The sequence below is a fragment of the Dipodomys merriami genome, unplaced genomic scaffold (genome assembly GCF_024711535.1).
Source record: "Dipodomys merriami isolate MVZ:Mamm:240054 unplaced genomic scaffold, mDipMer1.0.p SCAF_477, whole genome shotgun sequence".
Taxonomy (NCBI): Eukaryota; Metazoa; Chordata; class Mammalia; order Rodentia; family Heteromyidae; genus Dipodomys; species Dipodomys merriami.
The window spans coordinates 766,372-787,993 of NW_027206043.1; the positions used below are offsets into that span (position 1 = coordinate 766,372).

At 59.6% G+C, this 21,622-nt stretch overlaps 1 protein-coding gene across 7 annotated transcripts in view; it reads left to right on the forward strand.

Moving 5' to 3' along the window:
* The window catches only part of LOC138808796 (nuclear factor 1 X-type), a 95,022-nt gene extending 73,818 nt beyond the window's left edge, over positions 1–21,204 (forward strand). For 4 of the 7 annotated variants that reach the window (XM_069994999.1, XM_069995002.1, XM_069995001.1 and 1 more), the window contains exons 6-11: positions 731–867; positions 3,704–3,826; positions 5,900–6,075; positions 11,441–11,588; positions 13,778–13,869; positions 18,942–21,204. In XM_069994999.1, coding sequence (XP_069851100.1) covers positions 731–867; positions 3,704–3,826; positions 5,900–6,075; positions 11,441–11,588; positions 13,778–13,869; positions 18,942–18,956 — 691 coding nt within the window. In that variant the 3' untranslated portion in view covers positions 18,957–21,204. The remainder of the gene's footprint in view (positions 1–730; positions 868–3,703; positions 3,827–5,899; positions 6,076–11,440; positions 11,589–13,777; positions 13,870–18,941) is intronic. The other 3 variants (XM_069995003.1, XM_069995005.1, XM_069995006.1) reach the window with 3 other exon arrangements.
* Positions 21,205–21,622: the final 418 nt, after the last annotated feature.

Sequence of the window (21,622 nt, forward strand, 5' to 3'; positions counted from 1 at the left end):
GCTTCTACTTTATGTGGTCTCGAAGCACACGGCCATGGAGACACAAACCTTCACAAGGCATGGCTCTGGCTAGAAATGAGGGTCCAAGAAGGCCCCTCTTGTGGGGATGTAACATTTGAGCCCAGCCCCTCTGAGTGATGCCCAAAAGGCATGTGGACATGCGCAGTGGGGCCAAGGGCTGGAGCGTGGCAGCCTGGGATGTGTGCTCGGGGAATGCGGCTAGAGGCCAGGAGCCTTTGGGGCTGGCAGATGAGGAGGGGCTCTCTGGACTCCAGGGGAGGGGACAGGGGTCAGGGTATACCTTACCGGGGAGGGCTGGACCATATCCTTTTTGAGCATGGGGACATTATTGTTTACTATGAGGATTTTGACATTGATTTTGATTTTGCTAAAAATCGCCTATGAATGCATTTGTCCTCTTAACGACTGTGTTCCAGCACTCCTGAGTTTAAATCTCCCACAACTACATTTTGCAACTTAATGACTGTTGTGGAGCTCCTGAGGGCCACAGCAGGCAGGGGACGGGGTTTACCTCCTCCTCTGAGCGGCCTTCAGTGGCTGCCAGCAAGGATGGGGTGCTGACTCCAGCAAGCGGGCAGCTCTGGGGTCCAAGTGCTAGTTTAGGGTGGGATGTCCAGTGGAGGAGACTCCAGCAGTGCTGCTGCTCACTGGGGAACACCCACAGGTCATCAGGGAGCCTTGCCCACCTGCTCTTTTTCCTCTTCTTCAGCACCACCAAGCGCCCCAAGTCCATTGATGACAGCGAGATGGAGAGCCCTGTGGATGACGTGTTCTACCCTGGGACAGGCCGCTCCCCGGCCGCCGGCAGCAGTCAGTCAAGCGGGTGGCCCAACGATGTGGATGCAGGTATGGGCACGGCCACCCGTGCTTCCCGCCATCGCCCCTGCTGCCAAGTGGCACCTGCTGTCTCTCCTTCCTGGTCTGAGGAAGGCAGGCCAAGCTGAAGGGGAGCGATGAGGAGCTGGGCCACACCAGAGCTTGTGCATGTGGAGGGTAGAGCGTCGTCCAGCCTCCAGTGCGTTGCCGTGGGGGCCTTCTCCTCATACTCTTCTGGGTCTCTCTTTTTCTTTTTCTTTTGGCTGGTCCTGGGGCTTGAACTCAGGGCCTAATCACTGTCCTTAAGCTTTTTGGCATTCTACCTCTTGAACCACAGCTCCACTTCCAGATTTTTGGTGATTAGTTGGAGATAAGAGTCTCACAGACTTTCCTGCTCAGGCTGGCTTTGAACCATGATCCTCAGATCTCATCCTCCTGAGTAGTTAGGATGATAGGCGTGAAGCCCCAGCGCCCAGCCAGTCTCTTCTCTTGGTATTTCTTCTCTGAGGGAATTGGCCAGCTCTTTAGAGCAGTCTGAGGCCTCCTTGCTGACTGAGGTTTGGCGGTGACCTACATTGTGAGGTGCTCAGCAGTATTCCTGGCTTCTGCCACAGATGCCAGTAGCAAACATCCACCCTGGGTTTTTCTTTTTTGGAAGTACTAGGGCTTTGTGCTTGCTTGGCAGGCTCTCTACCCCCGGGCCACACCTCCAACCCTTTATTGCACTGCTTATTTTGAGATAAGGTCTTGCTTTTTGCCCAAGCCTGCACTTGGTCCGTGATCCTCTTGTTTTATGCTTCTCAAAGTAGGTGGGATGTCAAGCCCTCAACCAGCTGCTTCCAATGAGATGGGGTCTTGCAAACTTTTTTGCCTGGGCTCACCTAGAAGCTCGATCCTCCTGAGCTCAGCCTCCTGTGTAGCTGAGATGATAAAGGTGTGCCACTGCATCCAGCTATATCCCAGAGGGTTTTGTTGTAGAGATAAGGTATTGCTAAATACCCTGGCCTGGCCTGAAACTCTCCATCCTCCTGCCTCAGACTCCCGAGTGGTGGGATTACAGGTATGCACTCTCATACCCAGCCACCCTGTTTTAACGAACAAAAGTGTCTGCACACATTACCAAATGCCCCCCCCCCCCGCCCTACTAGGGGACAGAATCTCTGGAGCTGAAAACTGCTAGCCTCAGGGCTCAGCTTTACAGAGACGCTCAGAGTAAGGGAAGGATGGGCAGAGCTGTTTTTAGCCCAGGCCGGGAAGCTAGCAAAGGGCAGAGTTTGTGAAGAGCCCAGGAGGAAGCTGTCTGGGACGTTCCCAGTCCCCCCACCCCCACCTCCCCCAGCAGCCCCTTCCTGTCACCTACAGTGCCGACTGAGGAGCCAGCAGGAGGGCTGTGCGTGTGAGGAGACTGGCTGCTCATGGGTGGCATGCACCGCATGGCTTCCTCTCCTCACTCGGGGGGGGGGTCTCCCGTGGCCTGTTGCGTGGCAGAGGCTGGGGCTGGAGTAACTGCGCAGGCTGGGAGTGGCCACGTGCCGGCTCCTCCTGGCAAGCCAGTCCCTGTCACCAGTCCCTGGGAGTGTCTTTGGAGGCCCTCAGGGAGGGAGTTGACAAAAGAGGACACTCTGCTACATCTCAGGTGGCCAGTCCTCAGCGAGGTGACCCCATCTGCAGGAACTGGGGCTAGCGTGCTCTGAGGGCCTGCCTACCACCACCCATCTTCCCGGGAGGGTCCCAGGCCTGGATCCCAAGGAGCCCTTGGCTCCTGCCTCCTGCTCTCTTTTCCTCGCTGTCTGTTCTCACGGCCGTTTCTGCTTCTCCAGGCAGTCCTGCCATGCGTAGTACCCCAGCACCCTCCTCCAGCACCCTGGCCCCCCCACCCCCACTTGTCGTTGTTTCCCTGGGCTGCGACAAATCGTCAATTAAGCTGCCCAGCTGCAGGACAGGGAACAGCTGGAGAGGCGCTGTGCAGCAGCAGGGACAGCTGTGCACAGCTGGTGGGGCGCTTCCCCTCCCCATCGTGCCAGCTATCAGGTGGCACACAGCTGCCACTAGATAACACCTCTGCTGGCGGCTGGGAGCTCTCCTCCCCCGCCTCCAGCCTCTGCGTGAAGATGGCTCCGTTTCTCTGTTCTGCAGCCCCTGCCTCCACCCAAAGCCACAGCTCATGCCTGGGTCTCCTGCACCTTCCCCTCCTGGCCAGGGCCATCTCTGAGGCTCCATTCAGGACAAGGCACAGGCTCCCCCAGGAAGAAATGCCTGCTGGGAGCCTTGTTTGCTGGGTTCTGTGTGCCTGCTGCGCTGTGAGGTCAGAGGCAGAGCCTCCAACTCCTGCCCAACAGTGCCGGCTCTTGTGGACGCAAGAGCTGAGCAGAGCCCCAGCCTCCACACCTCCTGGCCTAGGCCGTCCTGGCCCTTTGGCTCTGACTCCATGGTCCTCCAAGGCCTTCTGACCTTGTCCCTGCCCTCCTGTTGGGCCGGGCTGCTTCCCCTTCGGGAGTGGGGTGCTGGCTTCTTTCACAGAACATCCTACCGCCCCTCCCAGGTGGGCCCTGGGTCCTCCTCACTCCCTATCACTCCTGTCCCCGCCCCCCTTTTCTTCCCTTATCCACTCATGGCGGACAGTCTGTCTCCCCCTTTCCTCTTTCTAGCACATGTCACCTCACAGGACCCAGGGGCTTCACTTTCCAGCCTGTCCACCACCAGTCTTGGGAGGAGCCGGACAGGCCAAGTGGTGGGAGGACTCCCAGAGGAGGCTGGTGGTGGACAGGGGTGCCGAGGAGAGGAGGAGCGAGCTGCTGGCTTCCCCAGTCCCTGCTCCCGCCCCAGCCCAGCTAAACCTGCCCGTGTTGCTGCTTCCTCCCCCCAGGCCCGGCTTCTCTAAAAAAGTCAGGAAAGCTGGACTTCTGCAGTGCCCTCTCCTCTCAGGGCAGCTCCCCACGCATGGCTTTCACCCACCACCCGCTGCCTGTGCTTGCTGGAGTCAGACCAGGTGAGACATGGGACCTGGGAGGGGCGCGACGGGAGGCAGCTGTGTGTCGAGGGGCAGCTGGCCACGCAGAGGAGCTAGGGCTAGCGGGCGCCATGCCCCAGGCTCCCTGGATGGCCCCCCCCCCACAAGCAGGCCTGGTTTCCTCAGAGTATCCGGCCACTCAGGCCCAGTTCTGCTTGGACCCTGCCAGGCTTTTCCCCCACCCTCTCCTGCTGCCCCCCAGTGCCTGGCTGGGCTGAGCAAGGGCTGCTCTCTTAGAAGGAGCCCAGGGTGCTGTGGAGTCAAAAGGCCTCCCTGGCCTGTCTCAGAAGAGGGCTGGACCTGGGGGACAGGTGGCTGTGCCCTGCTCTCCAGGGAAGAGTGCCCAGATGGCCTGCCTAGTTGGAGGGGCATCTCTTGCTTCAGTCTCTGCAATAAGATGCTCAGGACACCACCTAGAAACTTTCGCCTCCTCCTCTCACTCCTCTCCTGCCAGCCTCCCTCTGCACCATCCGGCAGCAGGAGGCCTGGCCTTTGTCTGCATGCCGCCCCAGCTCTGCCTGCGCCTCCTATAAGACCCAGAGCTGGGAGTTTTACCTCCTGCCTTCCTCCTCAGGGCCTCCTGGCTGTGAGCCCAGAGGCAGCCAGTGCTGGGGCAGGGTGTGGTGACGAGGTGGGGGCGGGGAGCCCAGACCCTGTGCAAGCAGTAGGAAGGCAGCAGGCCCCTCTCCACGCCGACTCCGTTTTTATGAACTCCAAAGAGAAGCCAAGTTTCCTCAGCCCCCTAATGAAATGGAGAGAACGAGCTGATTAGAACCAGACGGGAGGGGGAGGACCTGAGGAAGAGCTGAGGCCTGTGCCGGGGCAGGCCTGGCTGTGAGGACACGTGCAGTGACAATGGGGCTGAGACCCCGGGGATGCAGGGGCTGCGGCAGAGCCGTCTACATCCTGTCATCTGTCCTCATCAGCCTTGTACCCAGGGCCCTGGGGCCAGGGCACAGACAGTGAGGGGGCTTTGGGCACAAAAGGTCAGGAGGAGCTGGGCGCTGGTGGCTCACGCCTATCATCCTAGCTACTCAGGAGGCTGAGATCTGAGGATCAGGGTTCAAAGCCAGCCCAGGCAGGAAACTCCGTGAGACTCTTATCTCCGATAAACTACTAGAAAACCAGAAGTGGCGCTGTGGCTCAAGCGGTTTAGTGCTCGCCTTTGAGCTGAAGAGCACAGGGACAGCGCCCAAGCCCAGAGATCAAGCCCCATGACCAACCAAAAAAAAAAAAAAAAAAAAGGTCAGGAGGTACCAAAAGTCGAATTATCAAAATAAGTAATATCTTAGCCAGGCACCAATGGCTCACACCTATAATCCTAGCTATTCAAGAGGCTGAGATCTAAGCATCACAGTTCAAAACCAGCCTGGGGAGGAAAGCCTGTGAGACTCTTATCTCCAATGAACCACCTAAATGCTGGAAATGGTACTATGGCTCAAGTGGCAGAGCGCTCGCCTTGACAAAAAGAGCTCAGGGTCAGCACCCAGGCCCAGTGTTTAAGCCCCAGGACCGGCACGCGCACACACAAAAATTAAGGCGCTATTTTTTAAAATCGAAGCTATTGCAAACAGAAGCATGCGATGAGGTCAGGTGGGGTGATGCGTGTTTCTAATCCCAGTATTCAGGAGGCTGAGGCAAGATTTCGAGTTCCAGCCTGATCCTAGCTACCGGGGAGGCTGAGATAAGAAGGATGGTGGTTTGAGACCAGTCTGGACAGAAAAATCCCTGAGCCTTCAATCCAACACACCTGTCATCTCAGTTCCATAGGAAGCGTAAATAAGAGGATCATGGTCCAGGCCAGCCTAGGTACTAGACACTGCCTTGCCTGCCTGAGTCACCCTAATCCCCACCTTGGTTCTAATCAAACTTTATATTTACAGAAGCAGTCTGCTAGCTTGGCTATTAGCTGTTTTTAGATCATTTAAATGTCATTGATCTCAAACGTCGGAGGTTTTTGTGGCTGAAACCAGTGCTCTTCCTGCTTCTCCCTGCCCTGCCCTTTTTTGCTGCCTCAACCCTGACCTTTCCTCTCCCTGCCGGTGTGCACAGGGAGCCCCCGGGCCACCGCCTCGGCGCTGCACTTCCCCTCCACGTCCATCATCCAGCAGTCGAGCCCGTACTTCACACACCCGACCATCCGCTACCACCACCACCACGGCCAGGACTCCCTGAAGGAGTTTGTGCAGTTCGTCTGCTCAGATGGCTCGGGCCAGGCCACCGGACAGGTGAGTCCCAAAGGCCAGGAGCCCCAGTGCAGCCTCTTGTCCGTGTGTGTCTCCACGTGTGTGAAGGCCGGGAGCCCGGCTGGCTCTGGGGCGGCAGCAGCCTCACAAGCTTCCCCTTTGCTGGGCCTGAGGCGAGGTTCTGAACGCTGCACCAGGATCTGCCCATCTCCTGGCCCTCCCGGCAGGACTGAGCCTGAGATCTATCCAGCCCAGACCTCTTCAATCTTGGGGTGCAAGGACTTGTCAGGTTCTAGACTACAGTGTGCTATCCTGGCACTGTTGACATTGGGAGCTGTGTATTCTGTGCGGTGTGAGACCTGGACACTGGACCCTGTGGGCATTTGGTACCATCTACCTGCTGGTGCCAGGCACCTCCCCCTCCCTAGTCGTGGTCATCCGAAATGTCTCTGGCTTTCACTGTGCTGGTGGGGGACAGGAACACCGGGGGAGGGGGACCCAGTCCAGAGCTGGCACGGACACTCCAGTGTACCTTTCTGGTTGTAGGCAAACCTAGGGGGCAGAGGGCTGCCCCGCCGACCTTTCCCCAAGCACTAGGGCCAGGCCACGGGCCCTGCACAGCACAACACAGCACAGAGATTGTCCCTGAGGGTAAGAGGGACACATTCAGCCCTTGGGGGCCACTCCGGTTGCTCTCTTGACAATGCTGGGCGCTGCGAAGCCTGCTGTGATAAGTGGGGGCGGGGCAGGAGGCCCAAAGGGTCACGCTTGGGCCTGTGTTCCCCCGCAGCCGCGCCAGAGGCCGCTCACCAGGAGAGGGCTCCGTGTGGTGTCGGCGTTTGCTAGCACTGCACTACAGCCTGGGGTGGGCCGTGGGGTGGCCTCCTGGCTCTCTGTTGGCACCCATTGTGGAACCGGTCCACTTTCTTCTCTCCTCCTTCTCCTCCTCCTTCTGCTGTCTTTACTTCCTCTTCTGTGTACCGAGAGGCTTTCCCTCTCTGCCTGGGCTACTCCTCAGCACGCCTGTGGCCTTGCTCACCTCTCCGGACAAGCTCTGTCACTCTTAGGAATGGACCTAGCTCCTGATAGCCGCTGTGCTGTCCTCAGAGATGTGACAGCCCTGTCCCCAAGGGCCTGTGGGTTCGGAGTGCAGATGAGCTGGGCGGAGGAAGGAGGGTCAAGTAGGCCCTGCCCACCTGCAGCGTGCGTTCTGAGCCTGGCCCTCAGCCTGGTGGCCCAAGATAGGAGCTCATTTACCTGGAGGGCCGTCCTCTGTGGACAGGCACTTGGCTACAGCCAACTGCACCTAGAGACATACACAGGTTGAAGCAGCGCAAAGCAGGCTGGGAGCAGCCTCTCTGGGTCTCTTCTTAGGGCCTGAATCCATGAGAGGACAAGGGGTGCGTCAGGGAGCTTGAGGGGCCCATGGCCAGCTTCTGAGTGGAAGAGCCAGAAGCGGGGCAGTGCTTGCTCCCTGCCACATTTGGAGCAGCAAGTGTCAGCCGTCCATGTGGGCGAGGGTCGCCCGCAGGCCTGGCACACACAGGCGGCTGGGCCTCAGCCTACAGCTGCTGGAACAGCAGGTCCGGGTCAGGCCTTTGTGCGTGCATCTGCTTGGGGCTGGACTGCTGGCCAGGGCACCCCATACTTTCAAATTCCAATCCAGAGTGTAGAGGAGGGGCTTCCAAAGCACCTTGAGAGCCCACGACAAACCAGCTGTGCAGGAAGGCATCCGCAGAAAAGAAGTTCACTGACGTGGCGCAAAGGTTTGCCGGCACTTGAGAGCCCTTCCCTCCACCCAGGGTCACGTACTGGTTTCAGAGAACCAAATGTGTAATGGCCAAAGCCAAGTAGATACCACACGGGTGAGAGACAGAGGACAGAAAAGGTGCCTGGTTAGCCTGTTTCAGGGCAGAGAGGAGATGGTGGCTAAGAGGACTCAGCGGAGTTGTCCCAAGCCCATAGAGCGTGGGTGGGACACTACACACCAGGACAGTCAGACCTGGTATGTCAGTAAGGTGGAAGCCAGTCACCTACCGGCTTCTAGCCCCTGACCAATGAGGTCATTACAAGCACCATTACAAGACTTGTAACACCTCGACCCAGACCCCAACCGGAGCTCAGACATCCCTGCCCAGATGGAAGTTACTTCTAGAAATGGAAAGTCAGAATTCGGCAAGTTTCAGCGTTGGCTCCTATCAGGCCAGGCTTAGCCCTGTGTGATGGGAGTAGCGACTTCGATCTCTAAAGTGAGAAAGGAGGCTATGGCCACCCTGTGGTTGCAAGCATTTCTGGAAGGTCTGGGGCCAGTTGCTGGGGGCCCAGAGAGAAGGTGAAAGGCTGCAGTCTGCAGGGGGGAGGAAGGGAGGAGGGCAGGCAGGGGGAGGGGTTCCTGCTTGCCTGACAGAAGCCTACAGGCATGGACTGAGGGGAGCACTGTCTCTTGGAGCCCAGGGTCATCTGCAGACCCAACTCCTGCTGTCCTCTGAGCCCAAAGTGGCTGTTCCCAGTGTGACCACACAAGACACAGATCCACTGCCTGCTTTTGACCAAGGCTTCTGGATTTGTGTGTGTGTGTGTGTGTGTGTGTGTGTGTGTGTGTCTGTGTCTGTGTCTGTGTCTGTGTCTGTGTGTCTGTGTGTCTGTGTGTCTGTGTGTCCATGCTTGAACTCAAGTCAGGGCCTGAGTGCTGTCCCTGAGCTTTTTTTGCTCAAGGCTAGTGCTCTAACACGTGAGTCACAGTGCCATTTCCAACTTGTTGGTGGTTAATTGGAGATAAGAGTCTCAAGGCCTTCCTTGACTGGACAGGTGTGAGCCACCTTGCTCCTGGCTTGAATTATTATTATTATTTTTTTTTTTTGCCAGTCCTGGGGCTTGAACTCAGGGCCTGGGCACTGTCCCTGAGCTTCTTTTACTCAAGGCTAACACTCTACCACTTAAGCCACAGCGCCACTTCTGGCTTTTTCTGTTTATGTGGTGCTGAGGAGAGGAATCCTGGGCTTCTGCTCAAGGCTAGCACTCTTTTTTGTTTTGTTTTGTATTTTTGAGCGGGGGGGGGGGGGGGGGTCTGGTCATGGGGCCTGAACTCTGGGCCTGGGCGCTGTCCCTCAACTCTTCAGCTCAAGGCTAGCGCTCTACCACTTGAGCCACAGCGCCACTTCGGCTTTTTTCTTTTTGCTTATGTGGTGCTGAGGAATCGAACGCAGGGCCTCAGGCATGCAAGGCAAGCGCTCTACCACTGAGCCACCTTCCCAGCCCCCAAAGAAATGTTTTAACTTCTCTCTTTTTTTTTTTTTTTGGTCGGTTGTGGGGCTTGAACTCTGGGCTTGGGCGCTGCCCCTCAGCTCTTCCGCTCAAGGCAAGGGCTCTACCGCTTGAACCACAGAGCCACTTCCAAGGCTAGGACTCTTGAGCCGCACTCCCAGCCCTTGCATGTCATGGTGAGGGAGGGCAGGAGCAGTGGGCGGAGCCAGTTGGGAGGGACAATGGTGTCAGACCCTGGCGCTGGGAGGGAGGAAGGAGAGCTGGGCCTTTCAGCTGTGGGGCTTATGAATTTGAAGTGGTGCACTTGTGAGTGCGAACTGAGGGTCGTGTACTTTTGCCAACTTCAGAGCATGGAGGTCAAGACCGGAAGAGCAGGATGGGGAGAGATGGTATGACTCAGGGAACTGGCTGGTCTCCAGGAGTGAGCGGGCCTGGAAGGGCATGGAAAGTACTCCCGTGAGTGCCCGTGAGGCCGTCCAGCCTCTGTTCTGGAACCGCCATTGGTCTGGAATGGATTGAAATGTCTGGGGATGTGAAGGTGGTGTGTGGGACCAGGAAGACCCCAGTCTGCTCCCCATCATGGGGGCCTTGAATGGGGCAGCCTGCGTTACCTGTGACCCGGTGAAGTGACACACTTCTTGTAGTGTGAGCTGAAGAGCACTTGGGGAAGTCTACAGGGTCTCTGGGATCAGACATGGCTCTGAACTCCAGGCCTGGCCAGTGGTCGCTGGGTGACCTCAGTTTCTTTAGCTGTGAAGTGAGGGCACTAAGCTCCCTCTGTGCTGGGTCTCTGCGCAGTAACGCTGGTGACTTGTGCGCAGGTGCTCCTTTGTCCTGGGGCCACCCTGTGTGCTGCAGGGTGCTAAACTGCAGCTCCCCCACTAACCTCCCACTTCCACCCCCGCCCCACAAATGGTTCTAGATATAGCCACCCCAGGTGAGGACAGCTATGTCCTGGGGTGGGGGTGGTGTAGACATGGTGGTAGTTAAAGGTGGCCTGCCCCCCTGGATTGGGAGGGGGAGACTCGCAGTCTTTGCAGGGAGGAGGCAGAATCTCACTATCATAGCGCAGGTGACATGATTGCCAACCGACTGACTCACGACCGTGCGGGCTCTGTGGGCGCTGCCCACCCATAGGAGAGGGGGGCCGGCGGAGGGAAAGCTGTGCCTGCAGAGAGAATGGAGAGCAGGGCCTGGCCTTCCCCAGCATGGAGGTGGCATCGAGGCGACCCTTCAGGGAATCTGCCAGCAAGAGGCCAGGGAGCCTGTGGCACCTGTGTCTCCCAAGCAGGGACCCTAACCACACAGGGCCTCTGCCTGGACAAGGACACTCAGGTGTGACACCGCAGAGGGTACAGGACAGGACCCACGCTTTTGTTTTTGTTTGTTTGCTTTAGTGTTGATCCTGGGGTTTGTAGTCAGGGCCTGGCGCTGTCCCTGAGCTCTCTTGCTCAAGGCTAGCACTCTACCAATGGAGCCACAGCACCACCTCTAACATTTTTTGGTGGTTCATTGGCGACTAAAGAGTCTCAAGGATTTTCCTGCCCAGACTGGCTTTGAACCATGCACGATCCTCAGCTCTCAGCCTCCTGAGTCGCTGGGATGACAGGTGTGAGCCGCGGGTGGCATAGCAAGCCCACACTCTTGAGGAACCACAGGGACGCTGTAGAGAAAGGCCAGCCCCGCCCCCCACTGCCTGTGGGGTTCCTCCTGAGGCTGTACCCCCCCAAGTGCAGAGGAAGGTTTTTCTAGGGCCTTTGGAGATGGCAAGGTGAGCTGCCTTATCTGCCATGGGAAGTCCTCAGGTGCAAAAGAGTTCTAGAAGCAGCTGACTAGTGGCACGTCTATCTAAACCATTTTCCTTAGGAAATAACCAGCCATCTGTCGGACAACCCGCCCTCCTTCTACTTCAAGAGGACAAAAAAAAAAAAAAAAGAGAGAAACACCCGAGAGACCAAATAGAGGCCTTCCACCCTCCCCACCCTGCCCTGGTGAGGCCAGGAGGCCCCGCCCCGGCCCCGCCTCTCCCACTCCCACGGGAGCGCCGCTCCCACGAGCGAGCAGGCGCGTGCGCTGCGGCCGCGCAGGGGAGCGTGTGTGTGCGATGTGCTTTCATGCGTCACTCTATTTATGTTGTTCGCAGCCCAACGGTAGCGGCCAGGGCAAAGTCCCGGGGTCATTTTTGCTACCACCGCCGCCTCCAGTGGCCAGACCTGTGCCCCTTCCTATGCCTGATTCCAAATCCACCAGCACTGCCCCAGACGGCGCCGCCTTGACTCCTCCGTCACCTTGTAAGTGGACCATGGAAACGCAAGCACAGTGCCCAGCCTCCCGCCATGCACACGGTGGCCCCCCGCACTGCCCGGCAGGAGCGGCCCCTCCCCACCGCCAGGTCCCCCCACAGCGCCTCGGAGCCCCAGCCTCAGCCTCCCGGGCCTCAGCTGCACCAGGCCAGCACCCCATGAGCCTCTCTGTCCACTGCTCGCTCCCAGTGGGGGTGACCCAGGCCCCCCTGGGGGGCGGGAGGGAGAGCACGGTGGGGTGCCGGGCCGTGGGTGCCGGCGGGGGGGGCGGGAGGCACAGCCATGCCATCATCATGCCTGATTGCTGTTTTTTTTTCCTTTTTCTTTTTTTTGTTTTGTTTTTCTTTTTTGGTTTTGTTTTTCAATATATATCTAGTTTTTGTTGTTTCGTTGTTCCCCTATACACACCAAAAAAAAAAAAAAATCACTGTGAGCACAAGGTGACGCCACCACCATCCCCTTTTTGCCTTGCCCCCACCTCCATTCCGGCCCCCACAGGCCTCTGAAGACACAGGGGCTGGTCCTGACCCTGCCTCAGTCTCACATTTGGTTTCTCTCGTCGTTCCTCTTTTTTTTTTTTTTTCCCTTCCCTCCTCCCACCCCTCGCCCTTCCTCTCCCTCAGTTCCTGTCCTAGGTTGGTGGTTCTGAAGTTGTGGGTGGGCTTTGGGCCTTGGCTTACTTCATCTCTCTCCTCCCTCCCCCCCTTCCTCCCTCCCTTCCATCCATGCTTCTCTCCTTCCCTCCTTCCCTCCCTCTTTCTTTCCTTTCTTTTTTCTTTAAGACCAATGACAAATTTTGTCAAAGGGAAGAGAAGAACACTGAGTGGTGAGGCCCGAGGTGGACCTGATGTGAAGGACAGAGAGGCGGAGGAGAGCTGGGTGGCACTGCCCGTGGGCAGGGAACGGGCACGGGCGGGCCGAGCTCTGGGGCTGACAGGCCACAGGCCAGGGCCTGGCAGCCAGCCGACGGGCAGGCGGGCAGGCGGAGGGCGGCCCATCTCCCACTGCTGTCTGTTCGCACCCTCTGTCTCTCCTTCTCCCCTGGTTTGAGTTCGCTTCCCCTCCTCACCATCACCATGCCATCCTCTCATCTGCATCTGCCACGAGACAGGAACTCATGCTCATGGGCGTGGGGAGGGGCACTGGGAGGCAGGTGGGCAGAAGCCGGCGAGCACAGGCCCCAGGTGTGTTTGGCGTTGGGGAAAAGGGTGGGCTTCCCAGGCAACTTGTGACACTCCTTTAACCCCCGAGGACATCTCCACCCCCACCCTACTGGGAGTTCAGGGCCTATTCCTTCCTGTAGGGCTCCAATTCGACCCCCCCCCCCCAAAAAAAAAAAAAAAAAAAAGAGCTCAGGAGTGTTGGGTTTGTTCGACTGCTCTGATGCAGGACACCTTCCCCAGGACACTGAGCTTTGGGACTCTGCCAGGCACTATGGCCTCCTCCTCCTCCTCCTCCTGCTCCTCCTCCTCCTGTTCCTCCTCTTGACCCCTTGGTCCATAATCCAGTTCGGAGGTTACTGTTCCTTTCGGGCTTGGCCATCAACTGGAGGAGGATGGCGGGGGGGCCTGAGCCTTCCCAACCCTGGCCCCGCACCAGGCAGCCAGGCCGCAGGCTCCCCCCTACACCCCCACACCCCCCGTCCCTGGTCCTGTCTTGACGCAGCCCTCCAGTAGGCCCGCTGGGAGCTCCCTGAGGCTGCCCGCCCAATCTGGGGACAACTCAGGACGGCCAGCGAGGCTGCAGGGTTGGGGAGATGGCCTGAGAAGGTCTCCCCAGCTCCGACCCTCACCCGGCCCTCTTCTTCAACGGGAAAGTCAGGGCACCCACTGGGGGCGCCTGCGGGCCGGGTCATTCCCAGTGCTATCCAGGATCTCGGTAGGGGACAGAACTGGGTCCAGGAACCTTGGCTGCAGCATCAGTGCCCCTTCCTTAGCTCGAGCGGACACCTGGCTGAGGGTCAGTTCTGGGGGGCAGGGGTACGGTGGGAGTGCTCTGGCCAGTGAGAGGATGGGGGGCCTCCAGCACCGCAGTCCCTGGCCTGTCCTCACTGCCGGCCAGCACCAGCCGCTAGCAAGCTCTAACACCAGCCTCCCTCTCTCAGCAGCCCTGAAAGGCAGTGCCCAGGCGGCTCCACGGCCTGACAGGTGTCTCCCTCTCTCCCCCGCTCTCCACAGCATTCGCAGCGACAGGCGCCTCCTCTGCCAACCGGTTTGTCAGCATCGGACCCCGGGACGGCAACTTTCTGAACATCCCACAGCAGTCTCAGGTAGGAGCCAGCCCCATGCGCCCAGGCACTGGCCGAGAGGGGCCTCTCCACGTGGCCAGGGGCTGAGCCTGGCTGCCTTCTGCACGCCCAGCTGAGCGGCCTCCCCAGGCAGCCCCCAGGCTCCCTGGCTAATCGGTTAATTGGATAATTAGCTCTGACAGCCCTGGCCCAGGGGAAGGGGGCCAAGGACCCAAGCAAGGCTAGAGGCTTTCTGGGCCAGGCGTGGTTTCAGCAAAGGTAGTAGCCCGAGGCATCTCAGACGGTAGCCTGGGCTCTCTCCTGCTCTTCCCGGCCCCTTCTGCTAGAAGCCCTGGCTCCTGGCCCTCCCCGCTTCCCTGGCTATGTGTGGGCTGGCCAGGGGCAGAGGAGACCTGGTAGGCTCCTTTCCCAGGGACTCTGGCACCACGAGAAAGGCAGGGCTGGCCGGCTGGAGCCCCGCCCCCCCTCGAGCCCCCAGAGCCCTGTGAGGGCTCCAGGCCTCTGCAAAAGCACTCATCAGGGAAGGCACTGCCCCCACCTCCCCGAGCCTAAAGCCCCAGGACTCTTGCACATGCGTGTGTGCATATGTGCAATGACAGTCCCCTGGTGTGCCTGTGCCCTGAGACGCAGGATGAGCAGGACCCAGCCCCTGGGGCAAGGTAGGGTGCGCCACCTCCGCAGGGCAGAGCTGCGCTGGGGGCGTCTGGGTCTCAGAGCCAGGCCTTGCAGAAGAGAGTGGGCCCAGGTCTCCCTCTTGCGCATTTTACAAAAGCCCCTCTCCCAGGCTTCCCACAGAGACCCACCTCTGCCCGCCCGGCCGCCAGGGCCAACTCTGTGGGCGCTGGCCCGCCTCTGCTCTGAGGCGCCAGGCCAGAGAAAGTTAGTGGAATGAAGTTTTTGTGTGTGTGTGTGTGTGTGTGTGTGTGTGTGTGTGTGTGTGTGTGTGTGTGTGTGTGTGGTTTGAGGGGGTTTTCTTTCTTTCTTTTCCTTCTTCTCTAACAACAACAACAAAAAAAAGGCCAAAAAACTTTGTCAAACTTCAAACTTCAGAGCTCCCTAGTGGCAAGAAGGGGAGGGGAAGGAACTTCAGCCCCCTCTAGCTTCCCACCCCCTTTCCCCAGAGTCACGTCTGACCCGTCTGGTTTCCAGGAGCAACCAGACATGATGTAACACCCAGATGAACTTGAACTTGGGGGTGTTGAGAAGAAAAACAATGGCTCTGAGCAGGGGCTGGAGCCAGCCCCCTCTGCTCTGTGCCAGGGAGGCCGAGAGAGCCCTGCTGGCAGAGGGCAGGAGGGGGTGCCAGAGGAAGGGGCAGCAGGCGGCCTCCCCTCCCGGCTGGCACCAGGGGCTGGGCTCCGCGGCTCCCTCCTCTCCTCCCTTCCCCTCCCAGAGCAGCAGTTCTCCGGGGCTCAGTGCGCATGCTCACCGGCCAGCAAGGCCCTCCCGCTCACCCGGGTTTCCCTCCCTCACTTTCTCTGCTCACTTGGCTTTAGACGCTTTGAGGCCAAGTCAGAGTTGGAGGCAAGTTGGGGAAAGTTTCTTTCCCTGGTGTTTCCCATCTTGGGGCCCCTGGCGGTGGAGGAGGGCGTCTGTGCGGCCAGCCCAGCCGGCTGGCCCGGGTCCTAGCCCTGAGCAGGCAGGGCAGGTGTGTCTGCACAGTGAAGAGGGAGCCAGGGCCGGACTGGGGGCAGGCGGCTGTGGGGTACAGTTGGGGGCGGTTTCCACAGTAACCAGTGACTTTAGCTGATCCCCGGAGCACCAGATGGAGAGAGAACAATAGAATGAGGGAAGAAAGGAGAATTTTAGCAATTTTGTCATTCCCTGGGCAGTGCTTTTTACTTAGTTTAATCAATTTTGGACCTGGCTCAGGAAGCAGGGGTGGGTGGGTGGGCGGGCTGGCGGAGAAGGCTGCAGATCCTCTGATCCTAGGACCATGGGGAGAGCAGTCCCCACGGTGCTGCCTTTGTCCCCAGCTGCGGGCCTGGAACTGAGAAGGCCCTAGCCTGAGACCAGGTGGTGGTCCCCTGCAGGGAAGCTCCCAGGACCCTGGGGGACAGCCCTCAGGCCTTGGTGTGGTGTGCCAGCCAGGCAGGCGGGCTGGAGATGCAGGGCTAGGCTCTCCCAGCCTCTGGCCAGCGGTAACCTTCTGGTCCCAGAGAACCCGCAGACCAGAGTGGAAGTCCAGGAGCTGGTGGCTGACCCAGCCTCCTTCACCCTCTCTGAGGACACTCAGGTCTTGGGTTTCTACCTAGACCGCCAGGCCCCAGAATCTCCACGTGGCTTTTGGCCGGTTCCCAGGTAGGACTCAGGGCAGGTGCTTGGCCCCCTCTGCCCAGCACAGGCATGAAGCATCTGCCAGGCAGCGGACCCGCTGTGGTGCAATAGCAGGTGCTGTGGGTCCATCGTGGGTGACCATGGCCACAGGCAGCTGCTTACGTTTGAGTTAATTAAAGAAAATGGACCTGTGGTCAGACACCCTGGGGAGAAAGCTTTGGTGTTACCAGCTACCGCGGGGACCGGCCAATCTCTCGTGTTGGTAGTATTGGGCTTTGAACTCTGGGCCTTGTGCTTTGCTAGGCAGGCCATCCACCAGGGAGGCATACCTCCAGTTCAGAAGAGCATAAAGCTCCTTTTTCTTTGTTTTGTTCTTCATGAGGTCTTGGTATGGTCCCAGGGTTGGGAGTGTCCCGGCTTTGGTGATGCTCCTGCCTGCAGCTCCCAAGTAGCTGCATTGACTGGCCTTTGCCACTGTGCCTGGCTTCTCTGAAACCATGTGTTTTTCTTTTTTTGTCGGTGTGGGGCTTGAACTGAGGGCCTGGCCACTGTTCCTGAGCCTCTTTGTGCTCAAGGCTAGTGCTCTGCCACTTGAGCCACAGCACTTCTGTTTTGTTTTGTTCTTTGTTTTTTGTCAGTCATGGGGCTTGAACTCTGGGCCTGGGCACTGTCCCTCAGCTCTTCAGCTCAAGGCGAGCGCTCTACTTCTTGAGCCACAGTGCGACCTCCTACTTTTTCTGTTTATGTGGTGCTGAGGAATCAAACCCAGGGCCTCATGCATGCGAGGCAAGCACTCTACCACTGAGCCACCTTCCCAGCCCCTCCCTCTGGTTTTTGAGTGATTAATTGGAGATAACAGTCTCATGGGGACTTTTCTGCCCCCCCCTCCCCCGCTTTGAACTGTGATCCTCAGAGCTCAGCCTCCAGAGTAGCAAGGATTACAAGCGTGAGCCACCGGTGCCTGGCTCCGAAGCCATTTCTAGGTCCCATGTCCCCATTCACACCAGAGTCTGAGAGGTAGGTAGGCCTGTCTCCAGGCATGTCGGAAGAATTGTGTACTGGGTGGGGCTTTGTTTTGTCATTTTTTTTTTGTTGTTGTTGTTTTTGTGGTAATACTGAGCTTAAACTCAGGGCCTTGGCACTGTCCTTTAGCTTTTTTGCCCAGGGCTAGCACTCTATCGCTCCACTTCCAGCTTTTCGATAGTTAACTAGAGTGTCACAGACTTTTCTGCCTGGGCTGGCCTTGAACCAGGATCGTCATATCTTACTCCTGAGTAGCTAGGATTACAGGTATGAGCCACTGGCACTCAGAATTTTTTTTACCTTTTGAGACAGGGTCTCCTAATGTAGTCTTGGGTGGCCTTGAACTCCTGCTCCTCCTGCCTCTGCCTGCAGAGTACTCCGATTGTGGGCATTAATTACCACTACAGCTGGCTGGTGTGTGTGTGTGTGTGTGTGTGTGTGTGTGTGTGTGTGTGTGTGGGTAGGTGGTTGGTTGGTTTTGGTGCTGTGGTTGGGAATCAGGGCCTCACACCTGCTAAGCCAGCATGCCGTACCAATGGCCCATACCTGTGTTCCAGCAGGACTTTAAACACTGCAAAATTTCATGGGAAATCCTATGTGGATCTCTGGCTACTTTGAAAATGTGGTACCACCCCGCACCCAGGCAGCACCCCAACCCACTCACCCCATTGTAGCGGGCTGGGTCTTAGGCAGCGTACAGGGGCTCCGGGATTCTCATGATAGCAGCACAAGCAGCAGCTGTTGAGAAGCAGGAGGCCCAGCCTGGTTACCGAAGACCCATGGGAGATTGCGTGTCCTCAGGCAGGCCACCCACTCTCCACACTGGCCATCGCTGTGGGACTAGGGCACGGGTGGAGTGTCTGGGTATCTGTGTGCACTCTAGTTGGCTCTTCTGGGTCCCTGCAGACCAACGTTGGTGACACAGAGCCTGGAAGGGCCGCAATGTGGCTTCAGAGAAGGTGCTGTCAGTTGTGCCGAGAGTCCCTGGCCCACCACACAGTCACAAAGTCACACAGCAAGCGGACCCTAGAAGGGGGAGGTGGCCATGCAGCCAGGTCCTGGGGTCCACCCTGTGTGCTCCCTGTCTCCCGTGTGCGGGGAGACAGCGCCGCCTGCTGGCGCCCAGAGGAAGCGGTGCCCACCCCAGGGAGCCTGGGCTTCTTCCCTGCAGCTCCTGCTGCCCTGAGGGTAGAGGAGCCGGCCTGGTGGGCTCCTGCCCCTCCCCCCAGGCCCGGCCCAGCTCGGGCCTGAAGCCATGTGGCTCCCCCACCCCCAGCCTTTCAGCCTGTGGGACCTGGCTGCGCTGTACAGACGGGAATTTCTGTTTTTAATCCAAAGAGACAGAAAACTCAGCCAGAAGCTGGGTCACCCCACCCACTCCCCAAGCCCCTCTGGGTACAAAAGCCCCAGCCTGGCATCCTCCCCACCTTGCAGGACTCACACAAAAACCCAAACAATTGCAAACATGGCCAGATCCTAGGTTTGTGCCAGCGCCCGCCATGGGGGTCCCGCCCGCTGGGCACCGTGCCCACGGGCAGGCCAGCTGGACTCCTCCCGCACCGGGGAGCAGGGGTCTGGGGGGATTCCTGTGGAGGGTGGGGAGAGCAGGGTGCACCTCCTCCTGCAGGTCAGGTGTCCGCCCAGCATCCAGCCTTCCCCTGAGGAGCTGAACCCCCAGGGGACAAAGTGCCCCCCCTAAGGTCACAAGGCCAACTCAGAGGGAGATGGGACCAGCCCCCAGCTCTTCTCATTCACTGTGTCTCTGTCTCTGTCTCTCTTGGGTCCTCTTCCAGTCCTGGTTCCTCTGATAAGATCAACAAAGAAACAAGAAAATGAAAAGAAGAGGTTCCCTCAAAGGGGGAGAGAAGAAATTTTGAGACATAGAAAAAAAAAAAAAAACCAACCCCAGCCCAGCCCAGCCCAGCCCAGCCCAGCCCAGCCCAGCCCAGCCCAGCCCAGCCCAGCCCAGCCCAGCCCCACCGACGAGCAAAGTTCCGCGTCTTCAGCCCCCAGCCCCGGCCTTCCTCCGCCCTCCCGGCCCCCGGGCGGCGCAGCTCCGCGGAGCCGAGCCTCGGCAGCCAGGCGGAAAGAAACACGCGTGGAGCGCTCTGCTCGGCCAGGCAGAGGGCAGACAGGAGCAAAGGGGTGCTGCGGGGCTCCCGCGCCCAGGCAGCGCCCCGGGCAGCGAGCAGCCCCGTCCCGCGGGGCCCCAGCCTCCCCGGCGCCCTGGGACCCGCTTGTAACGATGCTGGGGCTCGCCCCGCCACGCCCCTCCCCTCTCCCGCCCGGCCCGGCTCCGGCCTCTCCCCCTCCACCGCGCTCCGGACCGGGGAGGGCGGCTCTGGGTGGGCCGGGGGCGCCCCCTGGAGTCCGGCCGCGCGCGGGGAAGGGCGTCGAGCCGTCCCGCCCGGGGCCGCCGGCCGGGCCTCTCTGTACAGTCCACGGGGCGGGGAGGGGGCTGGGGAAGCGCCGTCCCCGACGGGCCCCGGGCTCCGCGGGGGGCCGAGGGGCGCCGCCCCAGTGAAGGGAGGGAGGGCCCGGGTCTTCCCGCACCCCAGCCCTGCATGCCGGCGCCCTCGCCCCGCCCCGCCGGTCCCTGCCCCCCCCCCGCCCCGCCCGCGCGCGCGCAGCCCGGCCGGGGCCGGCCCGGGAGGGAGCGGCGCCCACCGGGGACCCCGAGCCCCGCGCCGAGCCGAGGCCGCCACCTGCGCTAGGTAGGAGTCGGGGCTCCTGGGGAGGGGGGTCGTCCTCTTCCCGAGCGTTCCGCGGCTCCCGGCCGCTCCCGCGCGTCCCCACGCCCTCCCCGTCTCCGCTGTCACGTCTGTACTCTTTATTTCGGGGTGGGGCAGTCGTCGTTTGGGTCTCTTCGCGTCCCCATCCCGTAGGGAAGCCCTCCTCGCGGAGCGATTCGGGAACAATTCGGTACCACACCACAGGAAGTCGCTGTCCCCAGCCCTCCCTCCCCGGGGCGGCCCGGGCGGGAGGGGAGCGCGGGCACACCCGGCCACCCCGGTGTGACGTGGCCCCTCTGGCTTGTCTTTCTGTGCCTTACTCCCCCTCCCCGCGTCTCCCCCAAGTCCTTGTGCCTCTCTTTCTCTCTTTCGTACGGTATGAAAACACAAAGCACAGGTCAGGATCCTCTGGAAGTCAATCAGCCAACATTGCACCGCGGAGGGGTGGGTGAGGGGCTTTATTTATTGAGAGTCGGGGGGGGCGGCTGTGGCCCTGGGAGGGCGGGAGGAGGGCGCAGGCCCGGGGTCCTCCCCGTAGGACGCCGCACCTCGGGGTGGCCGCCCGCCTCCTCCCCCACCCCCGTCCTCCCGGCGGTGCCTCCGCGGGCGGGCGTAGCGCGGGGCTGCGGGGCCGGGGGCCCGCGGGCGTCTCCCGGGACCGGCCCCGGGGCTCGGGAGCGCGGCGGGCCGGGGGCCGGGCGGCCGGGCGTGACGCGCGGTCAGAGTGCAATGATTCTCCAGTGTGGCTAAACAGGGTCAGAGCCGAGGGCGGGGACCCCCCCCCCCGGGCCGTCGAGGGAGGACGATCGGGGCCGCGGGGCGCCGCCCGGGCGAGGTCGGAAGCTGCAGGCAGCTGGGCTCGGGCAGGAGGGGCGGGCCGGGCGCCCCTTCCCCGGGGGTCGCGAGCCGGGAGGGGGCGGATAGGGCGACGGACGTGGGGATGTGTTAGGAGAGAAAAAAACCCACAAAAATATATATGGGGGAAATGAACTTTTTTTTCACTGAACCAAGTGCAATGCATCAGAGAGTTTTCCTATCTTTGTATGTTAGAGATTGTTAAGAAAAATTCTATTTTTGTTGTCCTGTCCTCGCGGCTCCGGGGACGCTAAAAGAACTGGGCCTCCCCGCCCCGGGCGGGGCCACGACCGATGAGTGGTTTTTCTTTTCTTTTTCTGCCTTTTTTGTTGTTGTTGTTCGTTTTCTTTTTTTTTTTTTTAATCGTTTTCCTGCGTTGACGAGGATGACCTGGGGTTTTTATTTGTTTTCATCGTTCGTTCTGGGTTTCGGTGGGAGGGCTGAAGGAAATGTTCACATTTTCGAATTTTAACACACACACACACACACACAAACCTTGACACTAAAAAGAAATCAACCAACACAAGATCAAAAAGGAGAAAACAAAAAAGGAAAAGGACGAGAGAAAATTACTTTTAAGATAATTCAACATAAAAACCCTGGTGCTTCTTACATTATAAAGTACGTTTTAAGAAACCCACAAACTATTATGCATAAGTTTATGAATCAATTAAATATCCTGCACTTGTTAGAAACACGCATACCCCTTCTTTGTTGAGTTTAACGGAACGGGACAGCGGCGCGCGCACCCGCCGGTGGCCGGGCTGCTCGGCCGCGGGTCTCCCCGGGCACCCCCCTTTCCTGGGGCCCAGCGCCCCCTCCTCGCCCCACTCCCGCCCGGGCACGGAGGAGGGGCGCTGCGGGGGTCCCTGCCTCCCCCCTCCTCC